At 40.1% G+C, this 17468-nt stretch overlaps 1 protein-coding gene across 8 annotated transcripts in view; it reads right to left on the minus strand.

Annotated features, from left to right (window-relative positions):
• The window catches only part of CACNB4 (calcium voltage-gated channel auxiliary subunit beta 4), a 237505-nt gene that overhangs the window by 21069 nt on the left and 198968 nt on the right, over positions 1 to 17468 (minus strand). For all 8 annotated transcript variants that reach the window (XR_008312792.1, XM_053282304.1, XM_053282341.1 and 5 more), the window contains 2 exons: positions 17343 to 17423; positions 14302 to 14360 (listed from right to left, as the gene is read on the minus strand). Coding sequence is in view for 7 of the 8 variants with exons in the window: in XM_053282304.1 (XP_053138279.1) it covers positions 14302 to 14360; positions 17343 to 17423 (140 nt within the window). In the remaining variant the exon portion in view is untranslated. The remainder of the gene's footprint in view (positions 1 to 14301; positions 14361 to 17342; positions 17424 to 17468) is intronic.

Here is a 17468-nt window from a genome sequence, read left to right on the forward strand (position 1 = left end):
AAATGATTTTATGTTGCATAAAATCATTTTATGCAACATAATGCATTGTTGCATTCTGCTCCTGTTCCTAATGCATTGTTGCATTCGTGCTCCATTGTTATTGGTGCAGTACCTTTTTTTAGCAGTAGTGCTAAAAAGAAAGACAAAAGAGTACTGCACCAGTAACAATGGTAAACTGTTGCACGAATGCAACAATAGAAGTTCAACAAAAAATTGTTTTAAAAGAAAGAAAAACACGAATGATTGCTTCACAGTACCAGAACTCAGCTGCTTTGTTATTTCTCCTCTACTCACACGCCCGCCTCCACTTTCTTTTTTTTATGGCATGATGGTGCTACATCAGATTTATATTCTTTTTGTTGGATCACTAGATGTTGACATTTTTCATTCAGATGTTAACATGTGAACTAATATTTCCCTGCCCCATGATAAGGAAAATCTTACCATGTTCCAAGTTGAAAGGAATTAAAAAAATAAATCTGCTACTTTCCTGCAGGTCAATATCCAAATACAATAAATATAATCTGAAAGAGGGCCCTCAATTTGGTAGAAGACCTACTCAGTAGAATGGTTAATTTAGACTGCTTTAGGATGATCTCTCCTGTTTCTTCTTTTGTATCAAACAGACACAGATGATACTTGTTGGTTATGATGCTCTTCGGTACTTTCCACGTATAATACAAAAATATACTCCACAAAGGGTTTATTCATAGCAACCCTTGACTTGGCATTGACAGTTGCCATGGTTCCCTATAGGAAAACAATGACGTCCAGTTACCATAGTCATATGCTGCACTGAAAGACATCTGACAGCAACAGTGACAGAACACCTGCTCTGTGTTCCACACTTAATATAATTGTTGTTTTGAAAGATGTGCAACAAGCTGCAGGGAGATTATTCAGAACCTCAGGAAAAGAAAGAGCAAGGATGCTGATGAGAGCACCTCTACCGATAGACAGCTGAATGAGATGACGCATTTAACTGCAGAAATGTTTCATCCAACAACTTCCTACATAACAATGACAACATTTGAAGAGCTTATCATGTTGCCCTAACTGGAATAGGGCATATAGAAACACATAGAAAAATGGAAAGACTTTCCATACAATACATCAAGTATTGTATACATGAGTATTTAGCAATGTGTCTTCTTTCTCCTATCTCAGGGCTGCCCAACTTCAACCCTCCAGTTGTTGCATGGACGAGAGCTAGTCTTGTGGCTGCGAGCATGATTGCCTCCTTTGCTAAGCATAGTCTGCTCTGGTTTGCATTGGGATGGGAGACCACATTTAGCACTATAAGATATTCCCCTTAAGAAATGAAGTCATAGCTCAGTAGAAACCATCTGCATGCTGGCATGCAGAAGGTCTCAGGTTTACTCCCTAGCATCTCTAGGTAGAACTGGGAAAGACTCTTCCTGTAACCTTGGAAAACCTTGTCAGCTAGACAATACTGAGCTATACGGACCAATGTTCTAACTCTGCATAAGGCAGCTTCCTATATACAATTCCCATATCCCCAGCCCAAGTGGCCAATATTAGGGATAAGAGGTGCACCTAGGTAATTTTGGAGCCTGAACCTAAAGGCTTTTGGAGCTCCTCCCACCGCCCGCTAAAAGTTAAGCACCATTTTTTAACACACAGGTTCTTGAGGGCACAAACCACACCACCCAGGACTGACTAAAAAGGATTTGGGGGGCCCCAGGGTGTGTGGAGGCCCTGGACTTTGGCCCCAAAGTCCAGGGGTAAGAGCACCTCTGTTAGGGATGATGGGAGGTGTGGCCCATCAATAACTGGAGACTTGAAGTGTTGCAGTCCTGTCCTATCTACTACTGAGGCAAAAAGGAGTAACTAATCCAATTGGCAATGCAAAATGAAGTTGTAAAGGGATCTGGACAGAGCCTTCTGAAACCGAAGGACCCCCTTCCAGATATCTTTGGAGATGCAGTGCAATTGCAAGGGACATTAAACTACCAAGTGATCTTGAAGAAAGTATTTAGTAGAGGTTGGGGAGGGGAAAATATTGTCACCTAAAGGGCTACTGGTGAGGGGGCCTGGAGTGGTTATAAGACCTGCAATAAAGCAAAATGCTGAGCTGTTTGGATAAGGAAGATTTTCTAGAGTTAGGCAAGTTTTGCAATTACACAGACTTCTGTTACCTAAGGTTAAAAAATTAGCTTGTTCAGGAACCTCTAAAACCCTTAAAACTGTATTTGTATGTTTCTTCTTCTGCTTTTTATGAGTTGCAGTGATGTCTAAGTTCTAGGATAATAATAATGAAGAGTTGTAAAAAGGGCTTAATTATATCCCACCCCCTTTTAACTCTTGATCTGTTTGCTAACACTTACTTACGACTATTATTCAACACATGAAGTAGAGGTTAAGAAAGAGAACATGGGTGAGCATGTGCATAAAAGAACTTTGGGATTCAAAGAGGTTGATTCTCTTTGAACTCAGCTGTTTTGAACTTTTGAAGTTCTTTTTGAATCTCAGCATCTCTAGTTTTACTTGTAAAAGAAGCCTGCTGAATTTTTCACCAATGAACTTTTTTCCTTACACAGAAGCACTTTCTTGTACTGTAGAGTGTATGAGAAATAGTTGTGCAGAAGAGTTTAGCTCCTTTGGGAATGGTAATCCTAATTTACTAATGTATAGCCTTTGGCTATTCAGCTTTTAATGGTTTGTAAAAATAATTATTCTGAAAACTTGGAATTTAAAAATAAGTTGTCTTTTTTAATTTTGCGATTTTATGCTATGCTAGGGTTTTTAAAAGTTTGTTTTTTAAATATTTGATACTGATTATTTCTATAATTTTTTTCTTGGTATATATTATCTATCTTTAATTCTACAGTATTTAATGTTCACCAGAATGTAACAGATATTGATTATATATTTTGTGTGCATTTGTTTAGTCCTCCAGACAAAGAGTTACTATCCTGAAGAGACAGCTAGTGATTTTCCTGCCCCATTAAATCATATCCACATCCCAAGAACTTCTGTTTTGATCTTTTCCTTTCTTCAAGTAGCCAGTTGCCTAAACTTCTAAGGTGAGGGCATCTGGAGAAGGCCCTCCAAAGAATATCTTTATTGACAGGCACATTGATAGAGGAAAATACAGTTCTTCAGATAAACCTAGTCTCGAACTGTTTGTTTGTGGAGCCAGTGAAGACCTTTAAGAATTGGGAGAAATATGCTGTTTGATAAGCCTCAGTTAACATGTTTTGGTTAGGTACAGTTGCATCTTGGATCAGTTGAAGTTTTATAAAATTTTCAAGAGCAGTCCCACATATAATAGCTCTGCTCACACAAAATGCCTTCACCTGATCTACAGCAATCCCTCTGTAGTCCTCTGCTAACTGGGCAAAGAGGCACCTTTTAACGTGGTGATTCTCTTTATTTAGCAGGGGGAGAGTGACTGGCCCTATACACCCCCAGCACAGTACCTTCAGTGACTGTTGCTGGTGTCTATCTTGTGTTTCTTTTTAGATTGTGAGCCCTTTGGGGACAGGGAGCCATCTTCTTATTTATTATTTCGCTCTGTAAACCACTTTGGAAATGTGTTGAAAAGCGGTATATAAATATTTGTTGTTGTTGTTGTTCCTGATACCACAGTTTTTTGGGGGGTGGGGGGTAGATATGCTGTGAAGCAGATGCTGTGAAGAACTGGGAGGGGTGGGGGAAAAGCATACACAACTCATTACGTATAAACAAGCTGGACATGTCCTGCCCCTCACCAATGCCAGTATTAGACCAAAGAAAATGTCAACATTCTATGACAGACTGTTCTGCTATGGAAATGAAAGGTTCGCAATAATTAGCAGCAAGTATTGTTTCATTTCAAACAAATGGATCATAGAACAAATAAATCCAGAATTTTCAATCAAGACACAAATGACCAAGCTCAAACTATCCTACGTTGGACACATTATGCGAAGACCCAGCTCCCTTGAGAAGTCCATAATGTTGGGGAAAGTTGAAGGAAAGAGAAGGGGAGGATGACCAGCAGCAAGGTGGATGGACTCGATTACGACAGCAATGAATGCACCACTGAAAGACCTTAAAGGCCAAGTTGAAGACAGATCATGCTGGAGAGAATCTATCTATGTGGTCGCTAAGAGTCGACACCAACTTGACAGCATTTAATCAGTCAATCAGTCAATGGATCAATTGCTTCATGAAATAAAAGAATGTCTAAGCTTCCTAAAATGCAAAAATTCACAGAATGACGTTAGCATTGACTTTTATAAAAAGCATTGATTCTTTCACAACAGGGACTTTTATGCTCAGCAGCTTTTACCATGAGTTTACAGGGAGGCTTTACTGCAAACTCGAAGTTGGCTCCAAAACCTGACACAAATAGTGGATTTTTTGTACCCCAGATATAAATTGGATTACACTCTAATGCACAGTGAAAAACCTGAATTGTGTGTGAACTGCTTCCTGATAACCCACAGGGACTTCGGGGTAAATCTAGCCAATATGTGAACACACCTCCTCCATTCCACCACACATTGAACATCACGCATTGAAGGACTTCCAGAAGACATCATTGAAATCCCAGCCAGAATAATATGCACAGGGGATATTGTCAAAGACATTTTCGGAAACAACATTCCTGTTGACAATGTTCCCAAAGTAGCAAACAGATCTATCCTTTGCCCTAAGAACTCCGATGTTGACACCATAAATGAACAGGTACTCAACACTTTGGAAGGAGAAGAAGTCACATATCTCAGCGCAGACACAATAGATGACTCCACCGAAGAGGATTAAAAAAACTACCCTATTGAGTTCCTCAATGACCTAACACCAACAGGAATGCCTAAGCATTATCTCACCCTGAAAGTTGGTGCAATAATTATGCTCCTGAGAAATCTAAACACCAAGAAAGGATTATGCAATGGCACCCGCCTCATCGTAAAAAACCTGGGGGGGAAACTCATCATTGCTCAAGTGATAACAGGATCGGCACAGGGAAACATGGTCTTCATCCCCCGAACTGATTTGGCACCATCCTGCATTGATTTACCATTTACCTTGAGAAAGCAACAATTCCCGATAAAATTGGCTTTTGCAATGACAATAAATAAATCACAGGGTCAAACCCTAGAAAAGGTAGGGATCTATTTGCCCGAGACAGTATTCAGCCACGGATAGTTATATGTGGCATTATCAAGAGTCAGAAGTTTTACAGACGTCGTGGTCAAGGTGCTAGAAGGCCCAGAACAGGGAAGACTATTAGCAAACTCAGATAGAATTTTCACAAAGAATGTGGTGTATAAAGAAATACTATGGGGGGGGGAACCAAAAAATGATTAAAATGAGTAAGTTAAGTTTAATACTGAGTTGAAAAAATAAAGAAGAGTATTTAAACAAGAAATATGCTCGAAAACTAGTCTCATAAGTAAAAAAAACTAAATAAGGGAGATGGAAGGGCAAAAGAAAGCGGGACAGAGGGGAGAGGAAAAAAGAAGAGACAGAGGGCCAAGGGGGAGGGGAAAGGAAAGAAGAGAGTGCGGGAGAGGGAAGGGTAGAAAACAAGAGGGTGGGGTGGGAGGAAGGAAAACAGATACACAAGTGTGGGTCAAGAGACAGGGAGAAAGAGTAGGGGAGAACAATCAGAAAAAGAACCCCACTCCAGCCCAGAAAAGGCACTGGACCCAGCCAAAAGGAGGAGGACGCGGTGCAGCCAGAGGAGGTGGAAATAGGCGGCACCAAAGGTCTACTAGCTGCCATGGGCCAGGGCCTGAGGGAGGAAGGCAAAGAGAGAGAGAGAGAGAGAGAGAGAAGTGAGGGAGGGAGGGAGACAGGACAATAGAAAGACAGAAAGAAGGAAAGAAGGAAGGAGAGAAAAGAGAGAGAAGGGAGGGAAAAGGACAAAAGAAACAAGGAGGGAGGGAGGAAAAGAAAGAAAGAGAGAAGTAATGAAGGAAGGAAGGAAGAAGAAAGAAAAAGGAGAAAGGAGTGAGGGAGAAGGACAAAAAAAAAAAAAAAAAGAAGAAGAAGGGAGGGAGGGAGGAGCAGCCAGCCCCAAAGAGCGAGCCCGTTAAAGAAAGAAAAGAGGAAAAGAGAAAGAAAACAGAAAGATGGGAGTGAGAAGAGGTGGAAGAAAGGAAGGAAAGGAGAGAGAGGGAGAGGGAGACAGAAGAAAGTAAGGAAAGGAAAGAGTGGAAGAGGGAGAGAAAAGGAAGGAATGAAAGAGAGAGAGAAAAAGAAAAAAAGGAAGGAAAGGAGGGCGAGAGAGAGGGAGAAGGAATAAAGGGTGGGGGGGGGAGGTACTAGCGCCCGTTATTTTAACGGGCTTAAAAATACTAGTGTTATAGAACACTTGTATAGTGTTCATTACAATCAACACTAAATGTGACACTGTGGAGCATACTGGGCTGCTGACACTGTAATTATAAACTTCCTTTTCACAAAGCATGGAAATTAGTACAAAACAAAAAAACCTTGTGGTTTAAAACCAGTGTTAAGGCTATCTCATTTTGGCTCAAGCTCCACAAACCTGGGAAACTGGAACCTAAGGCTGATGTGTTAACAGACATGTCATGTGATCAGTAATGATGTGCAATGTCACCAATTGTGCTTGCTTACAATTTGGACTCCATGGGACACTTTTGCTGATGCCAACAAAATTCCATCTTCCCCATTTTTAGTTGGGTCTCAAAGGCCAATGAGAAAAGTGGGTTCAGGGAGGGCATGTTGTAAGCAAGCACAATTGGTCACAATGCACAACATCATTACTGATCATGTAGCATACAGTCTCATATAGATCGATCCTTTTGTTCTACATCGGCTCTTTTTAAGCCTGTAGAGGCGTTGAATTTTCCAGAGCAACAGTATTCATTCGAAACGAAAGAGAGGATGCCAGCACACGTCTCAGACTATGAACCTAGCCAAAATACACATGGATGACTCTTCTAAACTGATAGCACCCAATATCTTTCTTTAATTTGCTGGAATGTGCGAGGGTGGTTAGCAAAAACTATGGATATTGGTTTTTAAAAAATTATTCTGTCTTTTGATTTAATTCTTTTGCAGGAAACTTGGATGGTTAAGGATTTTAATCTTCCTAATTTTAATTCATTTATGACCCCCGCCATACTGAGCAAAAGAGGTGGCAGACCTCATGGGGGCCTGGCTTTATTTTTTTCAACGAAACTAGGCTTTTATTCTGAAAAACTCCCTTTTTTGGTGATTTGGGCCTTATCTGTGTTGATAACTTTTGATAAAATCAAGTTAATATGTGTTAACCTTTATCTTCCGTCTTACATACAGCAAGCCAGGGTTAAAACTCAGTGGGAAGAGGTAGAGGTATATTTACATAAGCTAAACTCACAATATCCAACTGCCTTTTTACTAGTTGCAGGTGACTGTAATGGAAGATTGGACAAGAACAATTTTTCCTTATATACTAAATTCTCGTCTTGACCTCCGGAAACTGATAATAATGATGGTTTACTTGAAAGCTCTTCTCTAGATGTGATTGGCAACTTTGCCGGTTACTGCTTAGCTCAGACAGCTAACAGTTTGGACTTAATTATTCTTAATGGAGCAGTTAAGGGGGATTTCCCAGGCCAATACACCTTCTGCTCCGGCTTTAGATTTTCCACCATAGATTACTTGTTGGTCTCTTGTGACCTGGTTAATAGAGTAAGGGATTTTCGTATACTGACTAGATCAGAAAGTGATCATTTCCCCCTTCTTTCAGTAGTGAGGCTTGTCGATTCTCCAGTGGAGCCCCCCCTTATTCAACTCCTTAAATTTAGAAAGTGTTAAGCTGATATGGAACTCAGGTATTGAAAAAATAATCATAAACTGGCTAAACTCAGGAATAGGTCAGAGCATTCATTCTAATGGGAAATATAGGTAATTATTGCATTCTTAAAGAATATGATCAATATATTATGCATTTGAAATCTTTGATAGTAGAATATGCATGCCCTAACCTGCAGTCCAAACTTAGTCATAAAAAAAAGTGGTTTGACCAAGAAACTCAACTCAAAGAAAAACATATTATAAGGCTCTTGTGAAGCGCAAACAAGAGCAGCCATCAAAGAACGATGAAAAGCAATCACAGATGCCTCCAAGAACAAAGACTCTTCTCGATTTTGGAAATTAGTTTCCTCTTCGAATGGTTGTTCTTATCGTGAAATGATTATTCCAATTTTATCAGATATTTGGGAGTCTTACTATCATTCTATTTTTAGCAGACAGACTCCATTATATCTTCTTGCGCTAAATCCAACTGCTCTCTCTCAGTGGCATCCAGTTTCAGTCAGTGAAGTCAAAGAGTTATTTTTACAGTTAAAATCGGAAAATCTCCTGGCAGTGACCATCTTCCACCAGATCTTCTAAAGAGCCAAATTGACTGGTGGGTGCTGCTCTTAGTTGCTCTTTTTACATACATAGACCAATCAGCACAAATACCCACAGAATGGGGACTCACAATAATAATTCCTTTGTATAAGAAAGGCTCTAGAGAGAATCCGGCGAATTATAGACCCATAAGTCTATTAAACAATATTAGTAAACTATATGTGAAACATCTTTGTATTACATTATGTCACTGGCTGGACCAGGAGGTGTTACTGGAAGACAAACAGGCAGGATTTAGAAACCATCGTTCAGCTATGGATCATTGTTTTATATTATACCACCTGATAGATAAACACGTCCGCCAACTGAAGTCTTCTTTATACGCTGCTTTTGTCGATTTTAAGATGGCAATTGACTCTATCTCCAGAGATTTACTCTGGATGAAATTATTCTCGCTCTCAATTGATTTATAAATTTAATTTATAAATTATACCAAAACTCTTTTATTTGAGTGAGACTTAACTCAAGCGGACATCTTTCTAAAGAAATTCAATCATCGAAAGGAGTAAGAGAGGGGTATATACTTGCACCCACCTTGTTTAATATTTATATCAATTATTTGACTAAAAGAATGCAGCAACTCGACATTCATGCTCCTAAGTTGGCAGACAGGAAACTACCGATATTAATGTATGCTGACGATGCTGTAATTCTAGCTCAGTCGAGTGTTGGCCTAAATAGAGCTTTAGCAGATTTAGTTAGTTATTGCCAAACTGAATATTTGGAAATTAACTACTCTAAAACAAAAATAGTTCAATTCAGCTCTAAATTTAACAACTTTAGGTGGGTAATAAAAGTTCAGCAGATAGAACAACAGACCCAATATAAATACTTGGGTGTGACTTTCCATCATAATGGCTCCTTATCTTCACATGTTAAGATGACCGCTGACACTGCTAAGTGTTCCTCACCTGCTGAGATTTTTTCGCACACAGGGAGGTTATACCAGCTGCCATTAAATTATTTGTAGAGCAACCAATTGCTCAATTGCTGTGTGGGGCTCAGCTAGGCCCGTTTAAAGATTGTATGCTTCTTGAAAGGATTCAAACGTCCATTCTAAGATCTTTATTTGGGGCATCTAGAAGAACACCCAATTCAGTGATTCAACAGGAAGCAGGTCTAATTAAAACTGAAGCAAGGGTCTGGATGCCAGCTATTAATTATTAGCTAAAAATTCACCTTAATCCAATGGGACTTATACTCAAGTATATATCAATTGACCCACAGCCTAGATGGTTGCTTAATATATTGGAGAAACTTACCTCCATGGGTTTAAATCCTCTTGCTCTACTAGATTTAAGATTTGTTGGTGCTAAGAAGGCAGTACGGAGAAGATTTGAAGATATTGAACTGCAATCTGAAAAGGCTCTTTTGCCTAATTATTATTCACAGTTAAAAACGAGAGAAGGGTTTGTCCCAGCTTCTTATTTTTACTCTATATCTGTTAATAAATATACATGGGCCTTTTCGAGAGCTCGCTGCAATGTTATTCCTTCAGCCCTTTTAGAAGCGAGATACCCGCATCTTCCTTTACAAGATAGAAAATGCCCCTGTGGTGACGTAGAAATTAGAGCTCATATTTTACTCCACTGCAAGTTATATCACGAGGTTAGACAACGATTGATTTCTCTGTTGATACACAGATGGGGGGGGGGGGGCGTCATCTCATTAGGCTCTTGTAAATTTTCTTTTGTCGGATCGGGATGATGTAGTATCTTATGAAACAGCTAAATTCTGTTACATCATTATTAGTTATAGAAGATCTGTACGCTTTTAAATTGTATGTTGCATTGCTTATTAGGAATTATGCTGTACGTCTTGGTCTATGACTGTAAATTTAATAAAGTAAAGATCATGTAGCATGCCTGTTAAGGCATCAGCCTTAGATTCCAATTCCCAGCTTAGTGGAGCTTGTGCCTGTCATTCCCTCGTCCTCGGACAGCGAGGACGAACAGGTGGCTGGCAGTCCTTCAGCAGCTGCAGAAGTACCTGGAGAAGAGAGCTTGGCTGTCAGGCCACAAGAATTGTCTGAGACAGGACTGGATGAAGCTGCACAGGAGAAGCGGGGTGAAAAGCCAAACCTAGAGCCGGAAAGCATACAAACAATAACACCCCAACAACAGAGACGGGAGCAACCCCAGCAGCAGCTGGAAACACTCAGTTGGAGTAAACGGTTGCTTAATAGGCAAGATAAACACTGAATTACTGGCAGCTGATCAGGGGAGGAACCCAATTAGTCAAGCACTATACATCAAGGCCAGCAGGCAGTGAACAGGCTGCTGGAAGCAACTTGTTGTTCCTGGAACTTGCTTCTGCCCCAGCCTTTGACTCTGAGGGATTCCAGCTTCGTGTTGGCTTTGGAGTTCCTGGCTGTTCCTGATCAACTCTTGTTCCCTGCTCGAGACCAGACTGCTGTGCCCAGTCACTACCCTTCCTTGGAGGAGGTCTTACACCTTGTTGGGCTCTGGACCCGTGGAAATCTGGTAAGCGGCCCAGGTTGTGGGGGAGGCAGTTTGAACCTGATACTTCTAGCAAAGTGATCTCTTGTGCTTTCTTTGCAGACCAGGGAGGACTCCTAGGAGCTGCTCGCGATCCTCAATTAAGACGTCAGACAGACGGACCAGAGAGGACGCCAGGGAACTTCCAGCAGCCCTGACAAAGACCTTGACTTGGACACCGGATGGACAGACTCCTGACAGTGCCAAAGTAAGATAACCTTAACTCTGGTCTTAAACCAGCAGGTGTTTTGTTTCATTTTTTACTATAAATTAAAATAGACACATTCCTTCAGTGTACAATTGCTTCCTGCTTTTTTACAACTGAATTATAGTGTTGAACTACTACAGAGTGGCCATGAAATTCATACAGAGAGCCAAAGCAGTGAGCAACCTGGGGGAAATGAACATTTAAAGAAGCAAAAAGCTTGGGTAAAGCAGGAAATAGGGTTGACAGTGCAGATCAGTCATATGAGCAAAAGCTTACATTAAACACTAGCCATGAAAAACATCTTTCTCATGAAGTGGGAACCAGATAGCAAGGAAGAGTCAAAGTAGGAGAATTTGGCTACAAGTAGTGAAACCAAACATCAAGTTCCACCCACCTATATCACTGAACCCCCACCAGTTAAGTTTTTGTGCAAGAGTCAGAGCAGGGATAGTTTTCAGGGATACCACATCTTAGGTTGTACAAGGTGCCACAACATGCTGCCATGTCTGTTCTTTATTGTCTTCGTGCACCTCTATTCCACTCTCTTGTGCTCTGCTGGCCTGCCCCAATTCTACCCACACTCTGAACTATGCCCAAACCACTGCTGCCATTACCATACAGTATCAGCCATTGCTATGTGGATTAAAGGTCCCACCATTACCTTCTTCTGCCAACAAATGAAAAATGAGTACTGAATAAAGCACTCTCTGTTTTGAACCTCTGTGCTAGACAATTTCAAAACTATCAAATGGCAGCTTGCTTATTAGCTGGCAATCCTGATATCTAATATGAAAATTGTGGATGATCACACAACTGGCAGGACACACATCAACTTCTCAGTGTGTTATATTGGCCAAATCGGTATCCAGGTCGACCTTGCTAATCACGGATCCAGCATCCGCGGTTTCGTGTATCCACGGTTGGGTAATTGACACCCAACCTCAGCAAAAGTAGGAAAAAAACCCAGCCAAAATTGGGTAAATTCCACGTATATATGGCTGGGAGATGACTGGAAATGACCTTGAAGGTCATTTCTGGCTACCATTTTATGAAGAGAGGCCATTTTGTGGCTAATTTGGGACAAACACACTCCCATGAAAAAATGCAGCAATTCAGACTTGGCAGTGGGAGTGGGGAGGGCATTGCTGGGCAGCAGGAAGCTCATGAGGCATGGTAGGGCACTTTATTCAACCCATTTAAAAGTTTTTAGTCCGTTTTTCCTGTGGTTTTTGGACCTCCAGGAACCTAACCCCACAATCCCATAGGCTAAATGATTTGGTATTCACAGTTTCCTTATCGGCAGTAATTGTGCAGAATGGAAGCCTCACGAATACCAAGGTTCACTTGTACTGTATGGCTTCTAAATATGGACAGCTATTTTGGGGTCCACTACTATTCTCATTTATGTTACTACAGCAAGTATTTTACTTCAGATTTAAAATTGTGACTTGCGGTTCTAGCAAGGTTTGGTTAATTCAGATCAGTAGTGCACACAGGAACATAACATGCACAGAAAATATGTTTTTTCAGACTGTGGATTACAAATTGTGTGACAATGATACATCTGAGTCAGCCTTCATATTTTATTTAGAGAAAAAGAACTACATTCCATCTACCTCCACTTTTCACTTTGATTCATCAACATTCAGAATTTAACTCTGTTAGATCTCTGCAGCTGCGCTGAGTAATGTAACACTGTGTTATAGTTCTGAAATAATGGAAATGGCTATATTTCAGTGTTAAGTGAAACAATATATTAATTGCTTGAGAACGGTACTGAAAAATACATTGAATATAGCCTCTAACAAACAGAATAATACAAGGGGATAAGTAGCCCAGTCATTTTATGGTAAATCACAAGAAAAAAAATCATTAAAAAAAAAATTGGTACAGTTGCTGAGAACAGTATTGTAAGTAACGTACTAAAAGTCCCAAACATTCCAAGTTGAGTTGTTAGAGAAGTATATAGGTGGTACATTTTATTACCTGCACACATTGTCTCTTTCATGCATTCCTCCTGGAATCACATAGCAGAGAAGGAGAGGAGAAGTCCCCTTGTATCCGATAGTGAATTTCTTTTAATTTTATTTTATTTATGTTTAATTTTGCATGAAAAGTTTAAGCTACAGACAAAAAAAATGGACAGTTAGCACTGCTATGAAGTACTGCTCCACAAAACTTTCATTTTATGGCAAAACCATTGGTTTAATTCTACATTCAGTTCCGTAGGGATGTGCTTGAAACACTATTTGGTGTCTGAATTGCAGCACAATCCCACAGCCCCTTCAACATGGAGGAGAGCAGGTCCATACCTGCACCTCCTCCACTCGCCGCCACTTCTGTTATCATGCTGCTCCTCCCAGACCATGTGCTTGCTGGCAGGGCATCTCTCAATTGCCCCTGTGCAACACTGGCATGCACATGGCCTCTGCACATACATGAGTGTGCCGGCGTTGCACAGGGGCAGCTGGGAGATGCCCCGCCAGCACTTGATCATAGCTGGGGGAGTGCTGCAAAATAACAGAAGTGGTGGCAAGTGAAGAGGAGCAGGTATGGACCTCTCTGTGTGGAAGCCCTCAGTTTTAAAGGGATTGTGCTGCGATTTTGATGCTGATCATGTTTCAAGCACATCCCAACAATTTGACATGTTTATAGATTATGATACTCTACAATTTTTATATTAAATATTTTCCCATAGCTGGAGAGCCGTTTTTGGAAGGGCAATATATAAATCAAATCAAATCAAATTAAATCAAAAAATAAATACATGCGGAAGATTATTTTTGGCTGCCATTTCTCCAAGATGGCTGCCAGAGCTCAACTTGGAATGTTCAAACTTTTAGTATGTCACTTACAACACTGACCTCCTAAATGATCAAAGAGGCACCTTTTAAAAGTAGTGATTCTCTTTATTTAGCAGGGGGAGAGCAACTGACCCTATCCGTCCCCAGTACAGCATCCCTCCAGTCAGTCACTGCTGGTATCTACCTTAGGTTTCTTTTTTAGATTGTGAGTCCTTTGGGGACAGGGAGCCATTTTATTTATTTATATCTATGTAAACTGTTTTGGAAACATTTGTTGAAAAGTGGAATATTCACTGTATTCATATCTGTACCAATTTTCTTCTGGATTTTTTCCTTACATTTGCTAAAAATGAACCTAAAATGACCAGTCTATGGGTGGGGTGGAGACATGAAAAATAACTTTATTCCTCACCTCCCATCAAACCTGTGCTTCAGGAAGTCAAACAGGGCTTTCTGCATCATGTCAGTCACCTTGTCAGGAATGAGGAAGGTTGAGGAAAGAAGATAGACAACAGAGAGAAAGTCCAAAGTTAAGAAAAAAAGGTGGAAAGTAAGGACACTGATTGTGTGCAATGCCCTTTATTTTGACAGTAAAACATTTGAATGATGGTGCTTCTCATCAGCAATCTCTTCTTTAAACTGAATTGAAAAATACATTTTTGTGGACAGATGGAATTAAAATACATTGCAACAAATATTTGCAAGTTTTCTGACTCATACCAAAACTTGCAAATGGGAGATTACCAATATGTCACTCTTTCTGCTTCCCTCATTTAATCAAGAATATTCTAATACACTCCATAATATGTTGGCAATACATAGTTTCATTTCTATCCAGTTCCAGTGTCTTGTTGGAAACTAAAAAAAGTGGGAGGGATTCCGCTCCTCTCCCTGCTATGCAGGATTCTGTTTGAATGGGATTTTACTTTGGTAAGGAGGAGCTCAATCTGAAAACAGTTTGTATGTATGTGAGATCTAAGAACAGCAGCTCAATCTCGCAAGGTGCACCCCTTGCTGTCTTCAAAATCTTAAACACAAAGCATCAACAGTTCTTACTGGATTTTGCAGATACCCAATTGTGCATTAGTTTTGTTGTGTATGCACGTGGTGGCGTTGATCTTTCTGAGGTCTAGCCACTTTATTATCCAGTTATTTATTTTATTTCTCATGTTTGTATTTCATGCAAATATGTACTTGTGTGTGTTCGCTACTGGATCTCCAAATAATCACATAATACATAGGGATTCCATTTTACGACCAAATCAGCCTCTGGAAGAAAGTTAAGGCTACTCATAGCCTTAGCTTTCAAGTTGGAGAGCTTAATGGGAGAGCAGAGATTTAATCCTAGGTCTGTCCAAGTGCAGTATTCTAACCACTGTTCTACACTAAAGTGAAGGTAAAGTGTGCCGTCGAGTTGGTGTTGACTCCTGGCAACCACAGAGCCCTGTGGTTTTCTTTTGGTAGAATACAGGAGGGGTTTACCATTGCCTCCTCCTGCACTGTATGAGATGATGCCTTTCAGAATCTTCCTATATCGCTGCTACCTGATATAGGTGTTTCCCATAGTCTGGGAAACATACCAGTGGGGGATTCGAACTGGCAACCTCTGGCGTACCACACTGGCAGGCCTTTAATCTTATTAAATGAAAATCTTTTTCTTCTGTATATTTCTTACAGAGGCCCACTTAGAAGTGTACAAGAAACATGCATTATTAGATGAAAGGATTTATCATTTTGTTACAAGAAAAACTTGTTGCCCAATTGTTTGAACAAATTTAAGTACCTAATTTCAAAATGGACCTCTTACTTTGTTTTTAAGTAACAGATTCAGATGTGTGTTTAAGTAAAAAACTAAATACATGTGTAATGTAGATTCACTTAAGCCAGTAAATATTCAAAGGAGACACAAGTTTAGGGCGGTACAGAAATATGATAAATAAAATACATACATACATACATACATACATAAATGATATCTAAATAAACACAACCATGTAGTGGGTAATGATAACCTTGAGCATCTTCACTTTACAAAACTACAAATGTTGTTTCTTTTTCTATGTCTCATGGATCATTTAGATCTATGAACCTCATGGAATTGAAAATGTCTGTTATGTATAGAGGTAGGATCAAAAGATTAAGAAATTAGGGTTGTGGGTAACAGAAATCCATTAGGGATTTCCCAAATGATCAATGCTCCGTATACCTAGATGGCCTGTATCAGCACAATATCCTGGTCTTAGATAATGGATTCAGAGAAAAAGAATGAGCCTTGCCGCGGGCAGGGAGAACTACACTGCTATTCATAAACCATTATTTTGAATTTTTAAAAAGACTGGACAGGTGAGGGAATACACAAAGTATTCTTTTTCTAAAGGAAAAGGGGTTTCCCCCTAGGTAGCCTTTCCCCAATAATTACCTATTAGAGATTTTTCCAAGAAATGCAAACTATATTTTCTTGGGTAACAACTGAATGATGTGCTTTCAATCCAGTTCTGTGCAATTGTTTTAAGGCAGAACTAGATGTTATGAGGTAATTGGCAGTTAGATGCTTTATTTTTCTCCACTTGACGATTTGCCTCTTAGGGAGTTCCCTTTCCAGCTGTTTCGAATGGATTCCTCCACCAGCTACGCTACAAAACCAGAAGGGAGCCTGACCAAGGGATAATTTTTGCAGGGGAGAATCAGTGGGCACTGGAAGGGTTCTTACCCACCAGTCCTATTGGCAAGTACCCTCCTGCCCTGACTACATCTATTATAACTGCCCTGTTACATTCACACATATGGATTTGGGACCACATACTTGCCGATATCAGTCCATTTAGCTCAGTATTGTCTACACTGGCTGTCACTGGCTCTCCAGGGTTTCAGGGAGAGTTTTTCTCCTGGCCTGACCATAAATGCTACAGATTGAACCGGAAACCTTCTCCATGCAAAATATGTGCTCTCCCACTAAGATACTGCTCCACCTCTATCAAAATCCTTGTTATATCCCCTTCTTTCCTTCCTCCTCTTTGTTTCTGTAATGTATGCATTTATATAGTTCACATAGCTTATGTGTAAATATCATGTTTGGTGTAATACTTGAGATGTGTTTGTTTAAAAATAAACAACTCTAGTATTAGATGAGTGCATCAGTGCTGCAATACTCTATGGATGAAGGAAACACTGTCTAAATAATACCTGCTCCTCCTCTTGAGTGATGAAGTGCACATCATCTCCTATTATTACTATATTTAAAGGCAGAAGTCACGATCCTCACCCTCCTCACATCTATGATGTGTTGTCTGGATATTGTGCTACTACTGTCAGGAGTCCAGAACACACTTAACAGAACAGATTAAGCCCTAAAAACTGCTGTTGGTTTACAATCAAGCCAAAGAAAAGAAGTTCCGCTTAGAATATTTTGAAGAGAGCTGGAAATTTTTGTTTTAATAGCAATGAAATGAATACCTCATAGCCTTTTAGTGAGGGGCCAACTAGCACAACAGGCCTCATGGACGGTACTACGTCATAGGGGGGGACATGTTCTGTCTGAAAAGAAAAAAATGCTCGGTAAGTGTGTAATCTTGATCAGAT

Source organism: Hemicordylus capensis, chromosome 1 (assembly GCF_027244095.1).
Source record: "Hemicordylus capensis ecotype Gifberg chromosome 1, rHemCap1.1.pri, whole genome shotgun sequence".
NCBI lineage: Eukaryota > Metazoa > Chordata > Lepidosauria > Squamata > Cordylidae > Hemicordylus > Hemicordylus capensis.